At 40.9% G+C, this 22,872-nt stretch overlaps 1 protein-coding gene across 5 annotated transcripts in view; it reads left to right on the top strand.

Annotated features, from left to right (window-relative positions):
* LOC100351380 (uncharacterized) overlaps positions 1–22,872 on the top strand; it is a 69,940-nt gene that overhangs the window by 10,971 nt on the left and 36,097 nt on the right. For 2 of the 5 annotated variants that reach the window (XM_089335194.1, XM_089335195.1), the window contains exons 1-2: positions 15,281–15,545; positions 18,551–18,608. Coding sequence is in view for 2 of the 5 variants with exons in the window: in XM_051830198.3 (XP_051686158.1) it covers positions 18,594–18,608 (15 nt within the window). In the remaining 3 variants the exon portion in view is untranslated. Of the gene's footprint in view, positions 1–15,280; positions 15,546–18,550; positions 18,609–22,872 lie in introns of those variants that run through there. The other 3 variants (XM_051830198.3, XM_089335196.1, XM_008252432.5) reach the window with 2 other exon arrangements.

Below are 22,872 nucleotides of genomic sequence, written 5' to 3' on the forward strand. Positions count from 1 at the left end.
CACTTTCTTTGAGCTAGAGGCAGAGGTAGTTTGGAACAGTAGCTCCACCTTTGCTGGCCAGCCACACAAATAAACTTATTCCTTTGTGGTAAAAACTAGTGTCTAAATTTGGCTTATAGAGCACAGCAATTGACACACCCTCTTGACTTTGAATTGAATGTGCTTTATTTGCATGGAAAAAAAATCTCTTAAGCAGTATGATTTGTGACTTGAGTTCTTTAAAATGAATTATACTTCCTGGCAAAGGAGAATCTTTAGTTAAAAGGGCTTCTCTGATGTCTCCCTTTAATTTATTAGGATTCCATGTAAGTCTATATGCAGGTAAACTTAATTATTTCAGTTGCTGATTTTACTTCTAGGATCATAACCTTTTTAATATTTCCTTGAAAATATTTGACTTTAAGTCATTTCAGTTATAATTAAAAATTTTGTCAGGGAATGAGATTAAAAGATTAAAAGCAAATATGTTATTTTTGCATCTTCTTAGAAATACAAATAGTTCTGAAGATGGATAAAGTCACATATTTTATATTACTCCTTATTACTGTGGTCAGTATTTATTTCAATCGCAACTTACTAAATTCCTAATTCTTTCTATGTCCTGGCTGTGTTTTGAATATAATAGAAATTTTAAGTCATATATGAAGAATAACTTTGAGCGAGTACCAAGGAGAAAATTTATTGTACTATGACTTTGAGTTAAAATAGTCCATTTGTTTGTCTTTAAAATATTTTTATCTGTTTTTATTGAAATATATTAAAAATTGGTGTATAGAACATTCATGTTAGAATGACAAGCCATATCATACTAATAAAATATAGTCATGAATGAATCATTTTAAGACTTTATTTTACTCTCCTTACATTAGAACTAATACATTTAAGAAGGATAAGGTAAATACTGTAAGGCATTTGACAAGAGGTGAATGGAAAATTAATGAATGATTTGGAACTATTTTGGACTTCCTTATCAGTGGAAGGAAGTAATCATTGTGATAATATGCTTTTGAATTATACAAAAATATTAGGGGGACCATAGGAAAATATTTACATGAGGAAATATTGAATTTAGTCATATGTACATAGCACGCTTACAACTAATATATCTAAACATTTCTTTAGGGAAAATTCTGCCAATTCAAGGGCTCTTTAATTATACTATTTTTTTTCTGTAGGCATTTTTATATTGATGTAGATGTCTATATTTGATGATTCCTTAGTGTAATTTAATAATTATATGTTTTGTTCCTTTATTAACTCATAGTATGTGTCAAAGTACTTAAAATAACTCCCTCGCCGGCGCTGCAGCTCACTAGGCTAATCCTCTGCCTGCAGCGCTGGCACCCTGGGTTCTAGTCCTGGTTGGGGCGCCGGATTCTGTCCTGGTTGCTCCTCTTCCAGTCCAGCTCTCTGTTGTGGCCCGGAAAGGCAGTGGAGGATGGCCCAAGTCCTTGGGCCCTGCACCCGCATGGGAGACCAGGAAGAAGCACCTGGCTGTTGGCTTCGGATTGGTGCAGTGTGCCGACCACAGCATGCTGGCCACACCGCGCCAGCCATAGCGGCCATTTGCGGGGGTGAACCAACGGAAAAAGAAAGACCTTTCTCTCTGTTTCTCTCTCTCTCACTAACTCTGTCTGTCCAAAAACAAACAAACAAACAAACAAAAAACTCCCTGCACTCTTTATGTATTAATAGTTTTTTTCTTTTAGAAAGCTTTTATTTAATAAATATAAATTTTATAGGTACAGCTTTTGGAATATAGCGGTTCTTCCTCCCATACCTGCCCTCCCACCCCCATTCCCATCTTCAGCTTCACTTAATGCCCTCAGGATGTTTCAATTCCTTAGTGCTCACAGCCCACATGAAAGGATGCTGGGCTGTGTTTCAAGGCTGCAGTTAACTCCTGCATGGGTCTATTACAGTTTTAATAGTGTTCCATTTATGGCATGTTCTGCTGGCTAAGCAAGATCCTAACATGAGTCCACATTCAAGAAGAATTAGTTTCCATCTCAAAAACAGGAATATGAAAAAAATGCAGCTACCTCTTACCTACTGCAAGTGTTGTTTGTTAGAATATATTGTTCAAAAAATGTTACTATTTCCTTGGTAATTTCTTGTATGGCTCTCAGTTCATTTAGAAGTGTGTTATTTGATTACTGAGTATTTGAAGCTTTTTGTAATTTTTTTAAGATTTATTTATTTATTTGAAAGCATTACACAGAGATAGGAGAGGCAGAGAAAGAGAGAGAGAGAGAGAGAGAGAGAGAGGTCTTCCATCCCATTGTTCACTCCCCAGTTGGCCACAATGGCCAGAGCTGCATTGATACGAAGCCAGGAGCAAGGAGCTTCTTCCTGGTCTCTCACACGGGTACAGGGCCCCAAGCACTTGGGCCATTTTCTACTGCTTTCCCAGGCCATAGCAGAGAGCTGGATCAGAAGTGGTGCAGCCAGAACTTGAACCGTTGTCCATATGGGATGCCAGAACTGCAGGTGGTGGCTTTACCCGCTACGCCACAGATCCAGCCCCTTTTTGTTTATTTCTAATTTAATTTCATCTTGCTTAAAGAGCATGCCCTTAAACTTGTCATAGCTCAGCATAGGCCTTTTTCAGAGTTTTACAGTCCTTTATAAATACCAATTATGCATCAATACCATATTGCACCAGTATGGTGCAATTCAGATTTGTATTCTTACTGATTTTTTTTTTTTTTTGTCTGATGCATCAGTTACTGAGACTTGGAGAAGAGTATTAATTCTGTAATTGTGGACTTGTTAAATTTTACCTTTGGGGCCGGTTCCATGGCTTACTTGGTTAATCCTCTGCCTGCGGCACTGGCATCCCATATGGGTACTGTGTTCTAGTCCCGGTTGCTCCTCTTCTAGTCCAGCTCTCTGCTGTGGCCCGGTGTTGCTGCGGCCTTCTCATTCTAACACGGCCTGGGAAGGCAATGGAGGATGGCCCAAGTGCTTGGGCCTCTGCACCCGCATGGAAGACCAGGAGGAAGCACCTGGCTCCTGGCTTTGGATCAGCCTAGCTCCGGCCGTAGCAGCCATTTGGGGGGTGAACCAATGGAAGGAAGACCTTTCTCTCTGTCTCTCTTACTGTCTATCTGTCAAGTAAATAATAAAGAAAAATTTTAAAAAAAAACACAAATTTTACCTTTAGTTCTGCTGTTTTCGTTTTAGGTAGTTTGAGGTTATCCTTTTAGTAACATACATTTATAACTGTTATTTTATCCTACTAGACGATCCTTTTATTATTAGGAAAAAATAACATATTGTCTCTAGTAATATTTTTTAAAGTCTAGTTTGTCTAGTAGTAATATTTCCATTGTACTTCATGTGTTTATGTCTTTATATTTATAACCTGGCACTTTTGAATAGCATTATTGAAGTATCATGTTTTTAATCAAGTCTGATAATCTCTGCCTTAAATATTTAGTGCATTTACATTTAAACTAATTATTCATATTATTGAAATTGATTTATTCTGTTTCTTCTTTACTACTTCCCTTTTGGTCAACCAAATATATTTAATATCCCATGTTGGTACTTATTGGTTTTTTTAGCTCTATATTATAGACTGAATTGTATCCTTCTACCTGTCCCCAGATACAAATGTGAAAATTCAACCTCAAGTAACTTCATTTGGAAATAAGACCTTTTAGTGAGTAACCAAAGTTAACTGAAGTTCTGTGGGTGGACTCTAATCCAGTCTGATTTCTTTGTGAAAGAGACACCAGGGTTGGGTGTACACACAGAACAGGCTGTGGCCATTTGAGGACATGGTGAGAAGCTAGCCATCTTCTAACCAGAGAGAAGGGGCTCAGGAGAAACCAACCCTGAAAGCAGTTTTTTTCTTGGATTTTCAGTCAAAATGAATTTTCTGTTGTTTCAGGCACCTGGTCTGTGGTATTTGTTATAGCAGCCCTAGCAAGCAAATATACTACTTTGTTACATTAATTATATTTGGTTGACATCATACAGTTGTATGAGTTAATTTCAGACTAATTTCTCTGAGGATCTGCAATATGAATTTTTATCACAATACACTTGGAGTAATATTATACTGCTTCATGTGCAATAACTAGTTTTTCAATAGAATAGTTCCATTTATAACCCCTATCTTTTGTACCATTGTTTATATGCAGATATATATATGTGTGTGTGTTTATGTATTCAATCAGTATATGTTATGATTCTTTCCCATGATAGGATAATTATTGCTTTAAATAATCATGTCTTCTTTAAAAAGTTGAGAATAAAAAGGTATATAGTCCTTTATATTTACCCACATATTTATTGTGATTCTTTCTTGTACACTTTTTTCAAACTAACATATAGTGTCATTTTCTTTTAGCCTGGTGAATTTTCTTTAGCATTCTGGTAGTGCATGTCTGTAGATGATCACTTTTTGTTTATCTGAAAATGTCTTTATTTCACAGGATATTTTGTTGAATATCAAATTGGGGGTTGTAAATTTTCTTTTGGGGCATTTTTATTGTTTCTGATGAGAAGCCAGTTATTCATATATGGTTTCTTTTTTTTTTTTTTTTTTTTTTTTTTTTGACAGGCAGAGTTAGACAGTGAGAGAGAGAGAAACAGAGAGAAAGGTCTTCCTTTTTCCATTGGTTCACCCCCCAAAGGGTCGCTACGGCCAGAGCTATGCCGATCCAAAGCCAGGAGCCAGGTGCTTCCTCCTGGTCTCCCATGTGGGTGCAGGCCCAAGCACTTAGGCCATCTTCCACTGCGCTCCCGAGCCACAGCAGAGAGCTGGACTAGAAGAGGAGCAACCGGGACAGAATCCGGTACCCCAACTGGGACTAGAACCTGGGGTGCTAGCGGCACAGGTGGAGGATTAGCCTAGTGAACCGCGGTGCTGGCCTCATATATGGTTTCTGATTTCAGTTTATGTTCCCTGGGTCAATGCTGGAGGTTTCTGATTTTTGGGAACTCTTATTGCCTCCCTTGTTGCAGGCACAAGTGTGTTTTCATGGTTCCCAGACCTTGTTCTTCCTCTTATGACCTAGGCCTAGGACAGTTGCTAAACTCAAAAAGTCTGTTTCATATCCTGTGTCTGAGAGCCTTGTGGAGCTTTAAAAATTCTCTAGTGGCCTGCTGTATACACAAGTGAATGGACATTGAAAGGCATAGTACAATGGTTATAAAAAGATGATCTCTGAAGCCAGACTGCCTGCATTCAAATCCCAGCTCTGACATTTACTCTAGAAGTCAGGCAAGGTAATCTTGTGAAGGGGATAGTAACTGCAATGACTTCAAATGATTGTGAAGATTAAGTGTATCAGTGAATCAGAACAGTGCCTTACACTTAAGGCATTAACACAAATTGTTCCCAAGCCATACTTTTCTCATACACCATGTGCTATAGGGTGAGAGTTGCTGCTGGTAGCTGTGAACTTGGAGGGGTGGTGATCCACTGTACTCATGTTACCCCCTGATCTCCATCCTCAGCATCTCAGGTAGGTCAAGTCTTCTTGTTCAGGCTCTCCCAGGTATTCTGTCCTGGGTGGTGGGTTACTACAACACTTTCTTCCTCCATTGTGGTGACTGGTTACCTTACATGGCTATCCCTGTTATGTTCTGGGGGGATTTTATGCCTCCCTTGGACACAGATCAACTTCCTTGGAACGTGAACTCTGTGGTGTGCCTTTGGGCTCCATTTCTTAAAACTAGACAGAGGTTACCCTACGATGCCTGCATCTTATATCAGAGCACTGGTTCAAGCCCCAGCTGCTTTACTTCCAGTCCAGCTTTCTGCTAATGTGCCTGAGAAAGCAGTGGAGGATGGCACAACTGTTTTCGCTCCTGTCACCTGCCCGGGAGACCTAGGTGGAGTTTTGGGTTCTTGGCTGCAGCCTGGTACACACTTGGTTGTTGTGGTCATATGAAACAGTGAACAGTAGATGGGAAATCTCTGTTACTCTGCCTTGAATGAATGAATGAATGAATAAGTAAATAAATATACTTTTTAAAAAGTTAGACTGAGATAGTCTTTCTTGCTTTTCCAGTGTCTCTGATAACTAATGCCTCAACAAATCCCTTATTTTACAGTTAATTGGAATGTATTTTGTTATTTGCAATTGACAATACTGAGTAACACAGGCTGTTAATTAAAAAATCCACACTGAAATAACACAGGTTGTGAATTCAGAAATCCCTTGGTTCATATACAGTGGTTTATAATGTGAGAGTCCATTATGGGATGTAGTTGTGGATGGCGTCTGTTGTGCTGTTCAGGAAGGAAAACGTTCTGGCCTGTATAGCCATATATATATATATATATATATATGATAATCTCATATATATACGTATATATATGTATATATATGTATATATATATATACATACACACACACATGCAAACACACACAGATAAAGATTAGGAGTATTTATGCATAAGAAAACTCTCTTGATCTTCTCTCAGGTTTCCATGACCAGATACCCTAGACTGGGTTGCTTAAGCAACAGAAATGTATTTCTCACAGTTCTAGAGATTTGGAACAAGATCAACGTGCTGGCAGATTTGGCACCTGCTACAGGCTCTCTTCCTGTCTTGTAGGTGGCCACTTTCTTCCTATGTTCTCACATAGACTTTCTTTAATGACTGGAGAGAGAAGGATATGTTTTCCTCTTCTAGTAATCCCCACAGAAGGGCCTCACCCTCATGACCTAATCTAACCCTAATTATCTACCAGAGTCTCCTTCCCCAAATGTCATCACATTGGGGATTAAGGTATCAACATATGATTTTGGAAAGATATAAACATTTATTCCGGAACACTCCAACTGTGGCTCTCCCAAATTCATGTTTGTCTTTCATGGAAAATCATTTTATTTGACTAGTACTAAAATTCTTATTCCATATTTAACTATAAAATTTACAACCAGTTTCATCTAAATCAGATATGTGAAACCAGGTACAGTGCATCCTGAGGCAAAACTCCTTTCCATGTGTGAACCTGTGCAACCAGAAAAGTTATGTACTTCCAAAATACGGTAATTAGAGAGGCATGGGCTAGATATCCCATTTCAAATGGAGAAATAGGAAAGGAAAAAAGGTTGAGGGGTCCTGATAAATTCCAAAGCCTAACAAGGCAAGCCACATCAGCTCTTAAGGTTGTATGATAATCTCCTTTGGTTGGATACTCTGACTTCCAGATCACCTGGAGTGGCAGCTGCATCCCTGAAGCTCTAGGTCAGAAACTCACCTTCATGGGTTCGTAGGTATGGGTTTTGCTTACCAAGGCTGAGTGTGGATTTGCCCCATATGTCTGATGGCTTCTCCTTCACAGTTAAGGTCAGTCCTTTTGCCAAAGTTTTGGTCAGAAGCCATCTGGCTTGTTGAAAGTGAGATGGTGGCCCTCATGATCTCTGAAGACCTTCAGGGTCTTCCTTCCTTTTATTAAAGGATGGCACACATTCACACCCTAATAGCTCTCTGATCCTATCGAATGGAATCTAAGAAGGCTGGTATCATTCCTTGATTTCCTCCTTTTCTCTCATCCTCTCACTTCAAAGAGACAACTTTTCTCTTCCTATAAAAGCATAAGCCCTTTGATAGTCTAACCACAATCTTCATATTTTTTTTTCTGAACATGCATTCTCATTTTTGGAGGAATGTGAACAGGTCAAGATTTTGCCGTATCTTTTAATTCTTGCTTTTTGTTTTAAATTACTCCATCAAGTCATTGATCTCATTTTTCATTTTACTATAAATAGTTAGAGCCAAGTTATTTCTACAATGCTCTGCTTAGAAATCTCTTCAATTAAATACATAATTCTATTACACATAAGTTTACTATTCCACAAATACCAGAATCAAATTCCTTTATAATAAGGATTGCTTTCCTCAAGTTTCCAATAACATCCTCATTTATATCTGAAACCTCACAAAAATCATCCTTATTTCTAGTGTGCACTGTTAAATTATTCCAGCCTCTATCCATTAACCAGTTGCAAAACCACTGCCATGTATTTAAGTATTTGATAGAATAACACTGCACTTTTGGTTCTATAATATGCCTTATCCTACTTGAACTACCATACACATGCCACAGGCTAGGTAGATTGAGCAAAATAAATTTATCATTGTTCTGGAATCTGGAGAGTTCAATATTAAGATGCTTGCTGATTTGGTTTTGGGATTGGTTCTCTTTTTGTCTTATACATTATATATTGTTATCATATCCTTAGGTAGTCTTTCCACAGGGTGTGCATGCAATGGACTCTTTATTTCCTATAAGTCATCTAATTTTTCCAAGAGAGCTCTACCCTAATAACCCACTTTAATGTCTCATCTCCATTCTAACACTGTGGGATTAGCTCTTCAACATGTTTATTTTGATGGAAGCTGTTTTTGAAATCAAGACATAGTTTTTTCCCAATATGTAGCTTTCCACGAACTTCTTGTAGATCCTTCATGCATGGATTTAAAAAAATTTTACAACAAAATAAATGTACCTTTTAATTAGATTCCTCATTAAATTTTTGAAGCATCCTCATATTCAATTCATAAGAGAATGGAAAGATGTGGTTGTGGCTAGAGGCTTTGGGTGTGAGTTTTTGGTGGAATGCTACAGTGGGAGAGTAGAAGAGTAACAGGGTGTGGGTTGTCCTCTCCCCAGGGAGTGGAAACATTTACTGATATGAGACAGTTGCCTCTTGATGAAAGTAATAATCTCCATTAATATTTAGAATGGCAGGGATAATAGTATCCTCTAACAGATTTCTCTTTTAGACATATGTGTGTAGAGTGAATGTTTTTGCAGTGACTGTATGTACTTGCAGAGTGAAAAAGAGGATCCTACAATCATGAACTCTGTGTAATATGAAGGCAATATTAGTCCTGGAAGACAGATTTTTAATCAGCAGTCTTTGAGGGTGCACAGGCAACAAAGATAATATTGGTGTCTGTGATACTGTCATCATGAACTAAAGCTCCAGAACCCAACTGGCACAGTTAAAGCCCCAGTCAGAGTAGGAGAAATCTAACAGTGTCTAACTCTGCAAGGTGTTTTCCGGATGGGTTTTGAAAAGGATGTTGATTCTATTGTAAAAAGATTTTAAATAATATCACCTTATTTGAGCATATGTTGTTAATAGGGTGTCAGGTTGTTTGCCAATAAAAATATCTTCAGCTAATGTTGGAACTACAGGATTATACTGTAGTCTGATTCTGTCATTTAGCAAATTAAGATGGCTCTTTGGCTCAGTTGTTAATTTGGCTGCAAAATCTTTGGGTTGCAGGGCATGTATTAGCCAAAGTTGATAGCAGCGTGGGCGACATGATTTGGTTGAAGCAATGTCTTACTTGTAAGACTTGGACCTCTGGAAATCAACGGTCAACAGAATAGTGTGCAGCTGCAGTTGAATGACTTTTTGTTGTTCAGTGTTGGAGGGGAGACCTTCTCCAGTACCCTGGGATCTGGTAGGAGATAAGAGAGACCATCTCTTCTGGAAGGTGGAATATGCAAATAGGCCCAGGATTAGCTCCATCCTATATTAAGTAGGCCTCAGTAGCCACGCTGAACTTGTGGTGCACTGCTTCCATGACCAAAAACATGACAGGAAGCTGAATATTGAGAGTCATAGGCTCAGGGTCTGTAGGAACCTGTTATTCCCAGATCACAGTAGGTATTTTGTCAGTGTATAGCTTGGGGCCAAGAGGGAAAGTTTTTTGCATCACAGCCTTTGAGAATTCATGACCATCAAAGATGGTCCAAGAGAATCCAGGAGGCATGAAAGGTTGCTGAAGCCCCTACAGTAAACAAGTCTCTGGGGGGCACAAGGCCCATGCCTATTGATTTGGCAGACTCTGGAGCATTTTTAAAAATATTTTATTTATTTACTTGTCAGGCAGAGCCACAGACAGTGTGAGAGAGAGAGAAGCAGAGAGAGGTCTTCCTTTGCCGTTGGTTCACTCCCTAAGTGGCTGCAATGGCCGGAGCTGTGCTGACCTGAAGCCAGGAGCCAGGTGCCTCCCCTTGGTCTCCCACACGGGTGAAGGGAGCCAAGCACCTGAGCCATCCTCCACTGCCTTCCCAGGCCACAGCAGAGAGCTGGACCAGAAGAGGAGAAACCAGGACTGGAACCAGTGCTCATATGGGATGCTGACACTGCAGGCAGTGGCTTTACCCACTACGCCATAGTGCCAGAAGGTGGGCTCATTTCTAAAATAAGTCCAATAAGATTAATCAAAATTTTAAAATAATGACACCCAATTCTAAAGCATAGCTATTATGCTTGTATCTTCTTCGTGAGCATGGATATCATCATTGTGACATCATATGTATGCCCCTGGTGAAAGGTAGGTGCAGTTCAAATCTTTGCAGAGTGCCTAATAGATGGCAAAGCTGTTGAGATACCCAAGGTGTACCCTAGGCCCCTGCACCCAAGTGGGAGACATAGAAGAACTCCTGGCTCCTGGCTTTGGATCATCTCAGCTCCAGCCATTGAGGCCATTTGGGGAGTGAACCAGCAGATGGAAGACCTCTCTCTCCCTGTGTCTTCCTCTGCCTCTCTGTAACTCTGCTTTTCAAATAAAAAAACAGTAAATCTTGGGGTCTGCACTGTGATGCAGTATGTTAATCCTCTGCCTGTGGCACTGGCATCCCATATGTGCTCTGGTTCAAGTCCTAGCTTCTTCTCTTCTGATCTAGCTCTCTACTGTGGCCTGGGAAAGCAGTAGAGGATGGACCAAGTGCTTGGGCCCCTGCACCCACGTGGGAGACCCAGAAGAAGCTTCTGGCTTCAGGTTGGCTCAGCTCTGGCCAATTGGGGAGTGAACCATTGGATAGAAGGCCTTTCTCTCTGTCTCTCCCTCTCACTGTAACACTACCTCTCAAATAAATAAATAAAATATTTAATAAATAAATAAATCTTTTAAAAAAAGATGCAATGGATGGCATACAGCTGTAAGAATGTCGGATCCAACATCAGGTACAGCTTATTTCCATCTTTAAGTACAGGCAAAATTGGGCTGCCAAAGTAGGAGGAGTGGCAATAATCGCTCCTTTGTTAATTGGGGCCAATATAACACGTTTCAATTGTTGGAGGCCTTATTTTAACTTACATTGGACCATATTAATTACTTTAGTTAAGGGTCTGTCAAATCCCAATTTAATCAGCTGATCTGTAACTGCCTAAAACCAATTTAATTTTAATTTACTTCTCATTGTTGGAGCAGTTCTTCTCTATTTTTAGGATTCTCATGATTATGGGTAATTTGGCAAAATTATAGTTAAGGTAAGGTATAGCAAATACATAAATTATAGTTAAAGTGAGGTATAGGAAATACATTTTCTTCTACGTTACATTTAGTAACTTTCCTGAGAGTATAAATTTCAGGGATCCCCAGGTATTGTGATTTGACACACATTGTTGATTACAAAGCTTCATAAATGGTCCATTTCAGTGGATATTAATGTTAATTTAGATTTTAGTTAGAAAAACAAAAGTGTTTACAGTAGAAACACACAAGCTGATCAGTGCCACTGTAATCATTTTCATTATATAATTTTAAAGTGAATTTTAGATTTCCAGTTGGATAAAATTATGCATACATATGTATATAATCCATTCATTTTCTTATTTTCCTCCTCCCATATCTAGGTTCTTGTGTGGAAGTTTTCCATTTTATTCCTTATCTTTATTTCCTTTTTTCTCTCTTTTTCTGTTTTAGAGTTTTATCCCCAAGAAACCATAGTTTTTAATTTCTTTGTTAGATTAACTTCTAAGTGTTCAAATGAGTGCAAGTGTCATATGCTACAGGAAAATGAGGCAGAGATGGGGCACATTAATTCACCAGGTTTGCCATAACAAAGTACAACTGATGGATGGCTTAAATCACAGAAATGTATTGCTCATAGTTCTAGAGGTTAGAAGTCCAAGATCGGCCGGCGCCATGGCTCAATAGGCTAATCCTCCACCTTGCGGCACCGGCACACCAGGTTCTAGTCCTGGTCGGGGCGCCGAATTCTGTCCCGGTTGCCCCTCTTCCAGGCCAGCTCTCTGCTGTGGCCAGGGAGTGCAGTGGAGGATGGCCCAAGTCCTTGGGCCTTGCACCCGCATGGGAAACCAGGAAAAGCACTGGCTCCTGGCTTCAGATCAGCACGATGCGCTGGCCGCAGCGCACCGGCCGCGGCGGCCATTGGAGGGTGAACCAGCGGCAAAGGAAGACCTTTCTCTCTGTCTCTCTCTCACTGTCCACTCTGCCTGTCAAAAATAAAAAATAAATAAATAAATAAATAAATAAAAAAATAAATAAAAAAAAGAAGTCCAAGATCAAGGTGTTAGCAAGTTTGGTTCCTCCTGAAACCACTCTCCCTGGCTTCTAGACAGCTACTATCTTGCTGTGTTCTGACATGGTGTTTCCTCTGTCAGTGGACGTAGGATATCCTCTGATCTAATCACCTCCTAAAAGGCCTTATCCCCCAAATACAGTTATGTCGGTGGTTAGACCTTCAACATACAAATTTTTGGGAGACGCAATTCTGTCCACAGCATGGGAAAGGGGCTTACTGCTCTCCTTATAGGCAGCCATGTTAGGCAAAGCCTTCATTTTTGAAATGCGAGTTAGGAGTCCTCATAGTACTGTTTTCAATATTCTTTTCTACATGGGAATATGCATGCACACATTTACATGCATGCTCACACACACACACACATACATACAAACACAAGCACCTGTATATACATACAAGAGCCAGAATGGAAAACTATGATGGTAGTATACAGGTAAAATTAACACAATAATCCATAAGGTAGTATATTAGGAAATAATCAAAATAATGAGAAGTAGAAAGGGTGATTTCTAAATTTCAAAGTAGTATTTTGAAACAAATTCTGAATTTACATAGGAGTGTGTATGATGTCCACTATTTATTGTCCCTAAATGATGAATACAGGATTATTAGAAACAAAATTAAAAAAAAAACTCACCTTATATGAGTACAGATCAGTCAACATGAGGAATATTTTCATAAAGATTTTTTCAAATTTTAAGTTAATGTTACTCAAAACTAGTAGTTAGGATGATGTGATGTATATTCTCAAGCCATAAGCCTACTATTATTGTAGTGAAATTTTCATTTAATGCTTATTTTATCTTCTCAACATTATCTACTAAAGTAACAACAGAGTAAATCATTTTGGGTTTTCCAGCTCCCTGATAACCTTTTATAATATCCAGCACTTAAAAAATTATTATCAAATCTTACAATTTTTTTTACCAAAGGGAATGCCAATTATAGGATTTAAATGATAATGACACAGGTCATCTTAGTATCTGTAAAGCTAACAAAACATATGACTAACTATCACAGGATACCAACAACTGATGTGTTTAATTTTTTGGCTAGCTATGTAGCAATTATTCATAAGCCATTGCACATACAAGCATTAAAGTTATATGACTCCGGCTGGCGCCGTGGCTCAATAGGCTAATCCTCCGCCTTGCAGTGCCGGCACACCGGGTTCTAGTCCCGGTCGGGGCGCCGGATTCTGTCCCGGTTGCCCCTCTTCCAGGCCAGCTCTCTGCTGTGGCCCGGGAGGGCAGTGGAGGATGGCCCAAGTGCTTGGGCCCTGCACCCCATGGGAGACCAGGAGAAGCACCTGGCTCCTGCCTTCGGATCAGTGTGATGCACTGGCTGCACCGCGCTGGCCGCGGCGGCCATTGGAGGGTGAACCAACGGCAAAAGAAAGATCTTTCTCTCTCTCTCTCACTGTCCACTCTGCCTGTCAAAAAAAAAAAAAAAGTTATATGACTCCTAGAGAGATTTCTAGCATGACAGCATGAGTAGCTCTATGAACCCCTATCTCGGTAAACTTGGTGAAATTTTTTTTAAAGATTTATTTATTTGAAAAGCGGAGTTACAGAGAGAGAGGAAGTGGCAGAGAGATCTTCCATCCTCTGTTCGCTCCCCAACTGGCTGCAACAGCTGGGGCTAGGCTAAGCTAAGTCAAGAGCCAGGAGCTTCATCTTGGTCTCCCATGTGGATGGCAGGGGCCTAAGCACAGGGATCATCTTCTGCTGTTTTCCCAGGCCATTAGCAGGGAGTCTGATCAAAAGTGGAGCAGCCGGGACTCAAACTGGCATCTATAAAGGGATGCTGGCAATGCAGGTAGCTGCTTAACCTGCTGCCCCTGAAAATTATTTAAAAACAAAACAAAAAGCAAAAATACTTAGTCTCAAAGGTGGTCTCAAGGATATATAGGAAATGAAATATTTTCTGAGAAAAATCCACTGAGATTCAGTAAAAGTGTAGGATTTCAGTGATACGTGAATCCAGACCTGCCCCCTCCCCCCACTTTCCCAACACAGTATAATGGAAACTTAATTCCACACAGGTACAGTCAAGAAATTAGGGCTCCCGCTCCTGCCAGCTGCTAGTTGGGGGTCTAACATCCATGATGTGGTTAGACATTGTCATTTTCTCTTCTTGCCCAGATTACATTTTTCTAGGACTACGTTCTGAGCAAATTCAGTTGAGAGGTAGGGATCATGAGGAAAGGTGACATTAATCTTATGTGTATGCCTTTTAAAAAGAATATATTAATGAATTAAATTCGTACAAAACATGATCAGAAGTCGCAGGTACTTGACCACCGATTTTCATTAGTGATGAGCAGTAGGATAGTTTTCCCAGCTATAGGATATGACCCCCTGAAGGCAAGAGCCAGGAGCTCAATCTGGGTCTCCCACGAGGGAGGCAGGTACCCAAATCATCACCTACTGCCTTCAGGGTGCATATTAGCAGGAATCTGGAATCAAGAGCAAAGGCAGGACTCAAACCCAGGCACTCTGATAGGGGATGCAGGCGTCCAAACAGCATCTTATTCACGATGCCAAAAACATCAAGAATCTTTTTAAAAATGCAAGAAGTCAGTTTTCCGTAGGAGTATCAGTTTCGTGCTAAGTATTTTAAACATAGTCATTTAGGAAGCATCTGTAATAAGTAAACGTGGGTCTGTAAACAATATCAAGATCGGAACTTAAAAAAAAAAAAATAAGCTAGTGACAATTATCAAAAACTCCACCCAGAGGTCTCATAGCATAGTTCTTTCCAACGTGGATTTTTCAAACCAGGAATTAATAAACAGCCGGAATTCGATGTGGTTGTCACACGGGCAGAGATCAGTTCTCCCGTTTCACATCTGGTCTCCAGACAGCCACAGCTGAGGCTGACCACCCCAGGAAACACACAAATCACTCTCCCTGTTTCCTAACAAAGGGGCGCCAGGGATTGTGGGAAATGTAGTCTCGCCTTCCATGACATCACCAGCTCAGGACTGTGGGAAGGCTCCTCTGGGTTCCTTCTGCGCTTGTGCTGCTCCACCCACTCCCACCATCTTCCTCTGACAAATTCCGGATGCTGCGGCGCTGCACACGCTGCTTTGCTGGCACCGAGCTTGGGCTTTGTGTCCTTGACGATCGGTACGAGGGTGCAAGAGGAGCTCCACAGCCCGCCGGAAGTCTTGGGGAGCGGCCAGAACGGGTGTCTTACTTGGTGGGAATAGGAAAGTTGGTGAGTCTCAGGCAGGGGGACGTGACAGGCAGATGTGTGCCGCGGACCGGGTAGGGTCTGGGAGGGTGTCACTAGCGGCAGGGTACTCGGGTTCCGAGCTGAGGAAGGAGTGACTCATACTGATTTCAGTGCTCACTTTTGTCAGGAGATGGTGCACCGCCAGAAAGCGGGCCTTGTGTGTGCCGCCCGGGGTGCAGAGTCTGTTTCCAGAGGCTCCGCTAATGGGGTGATCTGTTTAAGATGGCGGCAGGCTGGGGGTGTCCACGTTCCAGCTCTGACACGTAGGGATCCTGTGGGTGACCTGTATGCCGTCAGTTTACCCATCTGCTTAGTGAATGTCGCCAGGATCCCCGAGAAATCATGTTGGTGTGTGTACAGATGGAGTCTCACTGTGGCAGTTGCCATTTGCGGCGTTTCGTGGCGTCTGTCCAGCAAGTGAAGTTTCTGGTCCCTTTCCAGTTTCCAGTGACAGTGAGTTCCATGAGGGAGAGCGGGGTGGTGGATGATTGGTCCATTTCCATTGGAACATTGTCCTTATTCTGTGTGCGGAAGGAGCTCCATAACAGGAATTCCACCTGAGTGAACGCCCCTCTGCCCCACACCCTCTTCCTAGTGCTTCACAGAAGCGAGAGTCCCAGAAAGGTGATGGCACACGCAATTACCGATCCTACCCTGATTAGGACATGAGTGGTACTACCCTGTGTCATCCGTACTCAGAGACTGAGTAATATTGCAAAGTTTGTACCAACTTTCAGAAGGGAGAGAGAGTGGGATGACGAGGAAGGGCAAGGGTCCTAGGAAGCATTCTTATTAGAGCGGTCCTGAGGGTGTGGCCTTGAGTGAGGGATAACCTTTAACATCTGAGAATCTGTCTGCCTTGTTCTCTAACACTCTGATTGCTTCATTCTGCCCTCACTATTTCCAGAATTGGCCCTCTCCCAAACCTAGTCTGTCACCACATTTGGTGTCTAGAGATATGCTAATGCTCCCTCCATCTCTAACCTGATAGTTCTTTTTGGAAGGATAGGAGTGAGGTGCTTCTGCCTGATAAAAAGATGAGATAAATTAGGCTCCAGGAGATAAGCGAGTTGACAAGTTTCACATAGTTTGCAGATGTCAGGCCACTGTAACATTTTGTCTGTTCTTTAGTTTTCCATAATTAGTTCAAAACTCATGGTTGTTTTGAGATCAATTTAAGGAATTGCAGTCAGCATAGAACATGTTTTAGAAGACTTTGTCTTGAATATACCTGTCCCTTTTCCTCACTTTCTTTGGATTGTGAGAGCTCAAAAGGTTTATAATTACTGGTTTTTCTCATTTAATGTTAGTGGGAAAGTCATTCTACTTGTATCATTTTCTGTTGTTAAAAATCATAAATGCTATAGCATATTACTATGGGCCTATTTTCTGTTATTTTTAAAAATGCAAAATTCAATTGAATCACACTTTTACTGCTAGTTTCTTAAAATATAAATAAAACAATATAATTTCACCTATAAATAAAAATATGAAACATAGGCCTATGAGTTCCAGTTTTTTTTGTGTGACTCACATGGCCTCTCTGCCAACAGCCACGCTGAGATCCATCTGGTTGACATTTATCATGTTAATGAAAGCCTCTACATGTGATTGTGAAGTTCTGGCTATTGTAGTTGGCTTGTGATTCAATTCTCTTTCCCTTCTTATCCAGTATCAGCATTTGATGTGTAACAAATCTCAAAAAGCTTACTGGGTTAAAAAATAACCACTTTATTTGTAATTACCAGTTTGCATTTTGGAGTGTGCTAGCTGGGCAAGTTCTGTTGTGCTGCCTGGACTTACAAGTGAGGGTTTAGTCATCTGGTGTCTTGACTTAGGCTGGCTCCTTGAAGATGGTTTCACTCAGGTGTCTTGTGCTTTGTGCTGTCTCTTGGCTAGGCCCTGTGCTTTCAACAGGCAAGCCTCATGCTCTTCACAAGGTAACGGTATTCTAAGAAATGAAATCCCTAAAAACAAATGCTTTTCAAAACTGTGTATCACATTTACTGATGTCCCATTGGGTAAAGCAAGTGAAAGTCGTTCTTTGGAGGGCCTAGGTGAAGGCATGGATACAGGGAGATGTGTCATTTAGAGCTATTTCTGAAAAAGTGTACTACAGTAGTACACATTATATGTACTTTTCTTGTACACAATTGTGGGTGAAAGTGTTGGGTTGCAGGATGCATACTTCCTACGGAATTTCGATGTACAAAAACTTTCTAGTGGAAAGAGTAATATGTAGTCCTCTGTGGCACATCTGTATTGACAGTAAAATAGTACCACAAAAGTATCTTTCTATAATGTAAATTTTAGTGACATATGTTTCTTTAGTGTACTTAAATTTAAGTTTAAATTATTTCTTCACAGTAACTTTTATTTTATTTTTTATTTTCTGACAGGCAGAGTGGACAGTGAGAGAGAGACAGAGAAAGGTCTTCCTTTGCCGTTGGTTCACCCTCCAATGGCCGCTGTGGCCTGCATGCTGCGGGCAGCGCACCGCACTGATCTGAAGCCAGGAGCCAGGTGCTTCTCCTGGTCTCCCATGCGGGTACAGGGCCACGGACTTGGGCCATCCTCCACTGCCTTCCCGGGCCACAGCAGAGAGCTGGACTGGAAGAGGAGCAACCGGGACAGAATCTGGCTCCCCAACCGGGACTAGAACCCGGTGTGCTGGCACCACAGGTGGAGGATTAACCTATTGAGCCACGGCACCGGCCCAGTAACTTTAATTTTAAAAAACTCAATAGCAAATAAATATTTTTCTTAGATTAATGATTCTACTTTATCTCTGCCAGTTGAGAGAATTGTGGATGCATTTTCAGTGAGGTCTTTCCTGTTTCTTCTCATTCTTCTACAGAGAGGCTTTGTTCTGTTCTGTTCTGTTTTGTTGTTACAATTATAGCTAGTTTCTATCATGATCTTGTTTTGCCCTAGGAACAAGCCACACCATTTCTCTCATGAGTCCCTCTATGCACCTTCTTTTCCAGGTCTGATTCTAGAATCTTCTACGTGGTTCCAAGAGCAAAGAAAATGAATACATCTCCAGTAAGTTGTTTATTTATTCCTCAGTTTGCTTTACATTTTATTTTAGATGTGTTATAAAGTCTCAATAATTAAAATGGAAAAGTAAAAATAAATAAAATTCATCCTTAGATGAATGTATACATAAACAGGGTAAAGTTAGCATGGTTAGAAGACATTAGAGCCATCTAAGTTGAGTGCAAATTGATCTCTGGAAAGACCAGAGTCACATTTATTAGGTGATTTAATTTGACCCTAAGAGGAGAGTCATGAGATATGAAGTCTGAAACAGTCTTTACTAGTAACATTGATGTAGTAGACAGTGTTTTTGTTTTGGAAATAAACCCTCAGATATCAGCATTCTTCAGTGGTAACAGTTACCTACACTAAAACACACATTAGTTACTAGTCTTTTTATGGAGTTGCCAAAATAGTGTGGTCCTGCATAACTTTTAGAAGACTGTAATTGATGCACAGATAGATTTGGGAATATCTAGCATATATTATCCACTGCAGGTCCTTAAAGAATTCTTCATACATTTCCCTCAGTCTATATATGCAGGTTATTATCACAGACTGTCCAAAGTTACACTTTCAGGCTAAGATGTCCTTTGCTCATGTGCACCTTAGCTCACTTGGTATAGTCTTAATTCAATTCTATAAAAGTTTAGCAATATCTTAAATTCTAGTAAAATCCAAAGACTGTTCTTTAGTCTGCTTTACTTGAGTCTTTTGCAGTATTTGAAACTGCTCTCCATGATCTCCTGGAAATTTTTCTCTGATTCATGACTTGAATGATGTTTTCTCCTCTCTTCCCTGAATCTCTCCACTTTGTTCTTCTAACATAACATCTAATGTCCCATCTGGTCCCCCCATTCATCTCCTTCTGAAGTTCTCTTTGACTGATCTGGTGCTCTGTGATCTAAAACTCCCCACGGTTTCTCTCCAGCCTGGATCACTTCCCCAGCCTTTATACCATAAATATGTTCATCTCTCTGTTGAATACTTCTTCATAGCTATCCAAAAGACACTTCAAGCCCAACAAATCCAAACTGAAAACCACATCTTTCATTCTTCCCTTAACATATGTGAATGTGTTACCAGCCAACCTTGACCCAAGCCATTGTAATGTGATTTTTCCTGGACTCTTGTTTTCTGTCTCTTAGGTTTAATTTTATCTGATGTCAAATCCTGTTACTCTTCTTTGTTTTCTATTTTTGTTCTGTTACTTACATGTAGTTTGTATAAAAGAGCAGAGCTCCTGGTGCTCAAAAACAAATGGAGTCCATTTTTTTTATACTGTAATTGTCACTCTTGGCAAAATCCATAGATATACTAGCCCAGTGATGAGTTTCTATCCTCCTGAGGTGGGCTAGCTGTCAGTAGGAGTCAGTGGGACTACTTGTATGTATGTAGCTCAAAAATGACTTGTCCTGTTTTCTGTTTTTTTTTTTTAGCTTATTTTTTTGAAGATTTATTTATTTATTTGAGAGATTACACAGAGAGAAGAGAGGCAGAGAGAGAGAAAGAGAGAGAAAGAGAGAGAGGGAGAGAGGTCTTCCATCTGCTGGTTCACTCCTCAGTTGGCTGCAATGGCCGGAGCTGTGCCTATCCAAAGCCAGGAGCCAGGAGCTTCTTCCGGTCTCCCACGTGGGTGCAGGGACCCAAGAACTTGGCCCATCTTCTGCTGCTTTCCCAGGCCCTAGCAGAGAGCTGGATTGGAAGTGGAGCAGCTGGGTCTCAAACTGGTGCACATATGGGATGGTGGTTTTTCAGGCCGGGACGTTAACCCACTGTGCCACAGTGCCGGGCCTGACTTGTCCTGTTTTCAGTCTCTTTTAAAGATTGCATTGTTATTTCAGCTAATCAGTTAAACAATGAGTAGGGAAAATAGATATATGTATCAGTTATAGCTACAAGTATAGATTTGACCTGTGGTTAACAGTTGGTTTAAAACAAACTTTTTATTGTGATAAATATGTAGAACTTAAAAACTCTAATCCTTTTTAAAATGTAACATTCAGCAGCATTACATATATTCACATGACTTAAAACATCACCACTGGGGCCAGCACTGTGGCATACAGGGTGAAGCCACCACCTGCAGTGCTGGCATCCCACATGGGCACTGATTGAAGTCCCAGCCGCTCCACCTCCGTCCAGCTCTCTGCTGTGGCCTGGGAAAGCAGTAGAGGGTGGTCCAAGTCCTTGGGCCTCTGTACCCGTGTAGGACACCCAGAAGCTGCTCTTGGCTCCTGGCTTTGGATCGGCACAGCTCCAGCTGTTGCAGCCATTTAGGGAGTGAACCAGCAGATGGAAGACTTCTCTTTCTCTCACTGCCTCTGCTGCTCTCTAACTCTGCCTTATCAAATGAATGAATAAATCTTTAAAAAACAACAAAATCACCACCATTCATCTCCAGAATTTTTTTATTTTCCTCAGATGAAACCTTGTACACATCACATACTAAATTCCCATTCCACTCTACCACATACACTGTCAATCATTAATCTACTTTCTTTTAAAATCAATTAATTAATTATTTATTTTAATGTCCTTGTGAGAAACAGAGATAAGGAGATAACATCCATTCCCCATATACTTCTCAAATGCCCATAACAGCCAGAGCTGAGCCAGGCTGAAGCTAGGAGCCTAGAACTACATCTGAGTTTCCCATGTGGGTGAGAGGGCCTCAAATACTTGAGCCTTCATCCACTGTCTTCCTAGCCCATTAGCAAGAAGCTGGATTAGAACACAGAGGCAGCCCTGAATCCCAGGAACTCTGATGTAGGATGTGGGAGTCCCAAGTGGTGACATAACAAGCTGTGCCACAATACCTGCCACTGTTTTCTGTCTGTACGAATTTATCTATTCTAGAAACCTCATGTAAATGAATACATATAGTATTTGTCATTTTTTATTGACTTATTTCATGTAGCATAATGTGTTCAAGGCTCATCCATACTGTATCATTTGTTGAAATTTCCTCTTTTAAAGCTTAATAATGTTCCATGTATGTTGGTATGATTTGTCTTCAAAACTCATGTTAGGATTTAATTCTCACTGTGAAGTGTTAAGAGGGGGAAATGTAATCCAACTATGGTCTTTAGAGGGGAGTCTTTGGGAAATGATTAGAGTTTGATAAGGTCATCTGAGTGGAACCCCCACAGTTGGATACAGGTGACTATAAGAAAAGGAAGAGACCAGAGGACACACATGTGCTTTAATGACTAATTTTGAACATCCTTCCCTGCATGTATCAGCCTGTGCTCTGTCCCACCCATACTTCATAAAGCCCAGATTCTCTTTTTTATTTGCAAGAGGAGGGCCAACCCAGGCTGGGTATCTGTGTGCCTATTGGGAATATTTTATCCCATTCCTTTGGTTGTCTTTTTACTGGGTGCCAGCATGGTGGATTAATGGGTTAAGCCACCACCTGCGATGCTGGCATCCCGTATGAGGGCTGATTCGAGTCCCTGCTGTTCTACTTCTAATCTGGCTCCTTGCTAATGTGCCTGGGAAAGCAGCAGAAGATGGCCCACATACTTGGGCCCCTGCACCAATGTGGGAGACCTCGATGAAGTTCTTGGCTCCTGACTTCTGTTTGGCCCAGCCCTGGCTGTTGTGGACATTTGGGGAGTGAACCAGCATTTTCTGGTGGAAGATCTTTCTCTGTGTCTCTCTTCCTCTCTATCTCTCTCTCTGTAACTCTGCCTTCAAATAAATAAATAAATCTTTGAAACTGAAGTTTTATTTATTTGAACAACATTTACCAAGAGAAGACAGAAAGAGATCGTCCATCCTCTGATTACTCCCCAAATACTCATGACAGCTGAGTTTGTTGTTGATTTCTAATTGTAATTCTGTTGTGGTCAGAAAATACACTGTATGATTTCAGTCTTTTTTTCTTAAGCCAAATGATTTTTTTTAAAGATTTATTTATTTATTTGAAAGGCAGAGTTACAGAGAGGCAGAGGCAGAGAGAGAGAAAGAGGTCTTCCATCCACTGGTTCACTACCAAGGTGGCCACAACAGCCGGAGCTATGCTGATTCATAGCTGGGAGATAGGAGCTTCCTCTGGATCTCCCACATAGGTTCAGGGGCCCAAGGACCTGGGCCATCTTCCACTGTTTTCCCAGGCCCTAGCAGAAAGCTGGACTGGAAGTGGAACAGCCAGGACTTGAACCGGTGACCATATGGGATCCTGGCACTGCAGTTGGTGGCTTTATCCACTACGCCACAGCGTAGGCCCCACGATTTTAGTCTTCAGACTGTCTTATGGCTCAGC

Source organism: Oryctolagus cuniculus, chromosome 6, assembly GCF_051225735.1.
Source record: "Oryctolagus cuniculus isolate XC-2025 breed Fujian yellow rabbit chromosome 6, ASM5122573v1, whole genome shotgun sequence".
Classification (NCBI taxonomy): Eukaryota; Metazoa; Chordata; class Mammalia; order Lagomorpha; family Leporidae; genus Oryctolagus; species Oryctolagus cuniculus.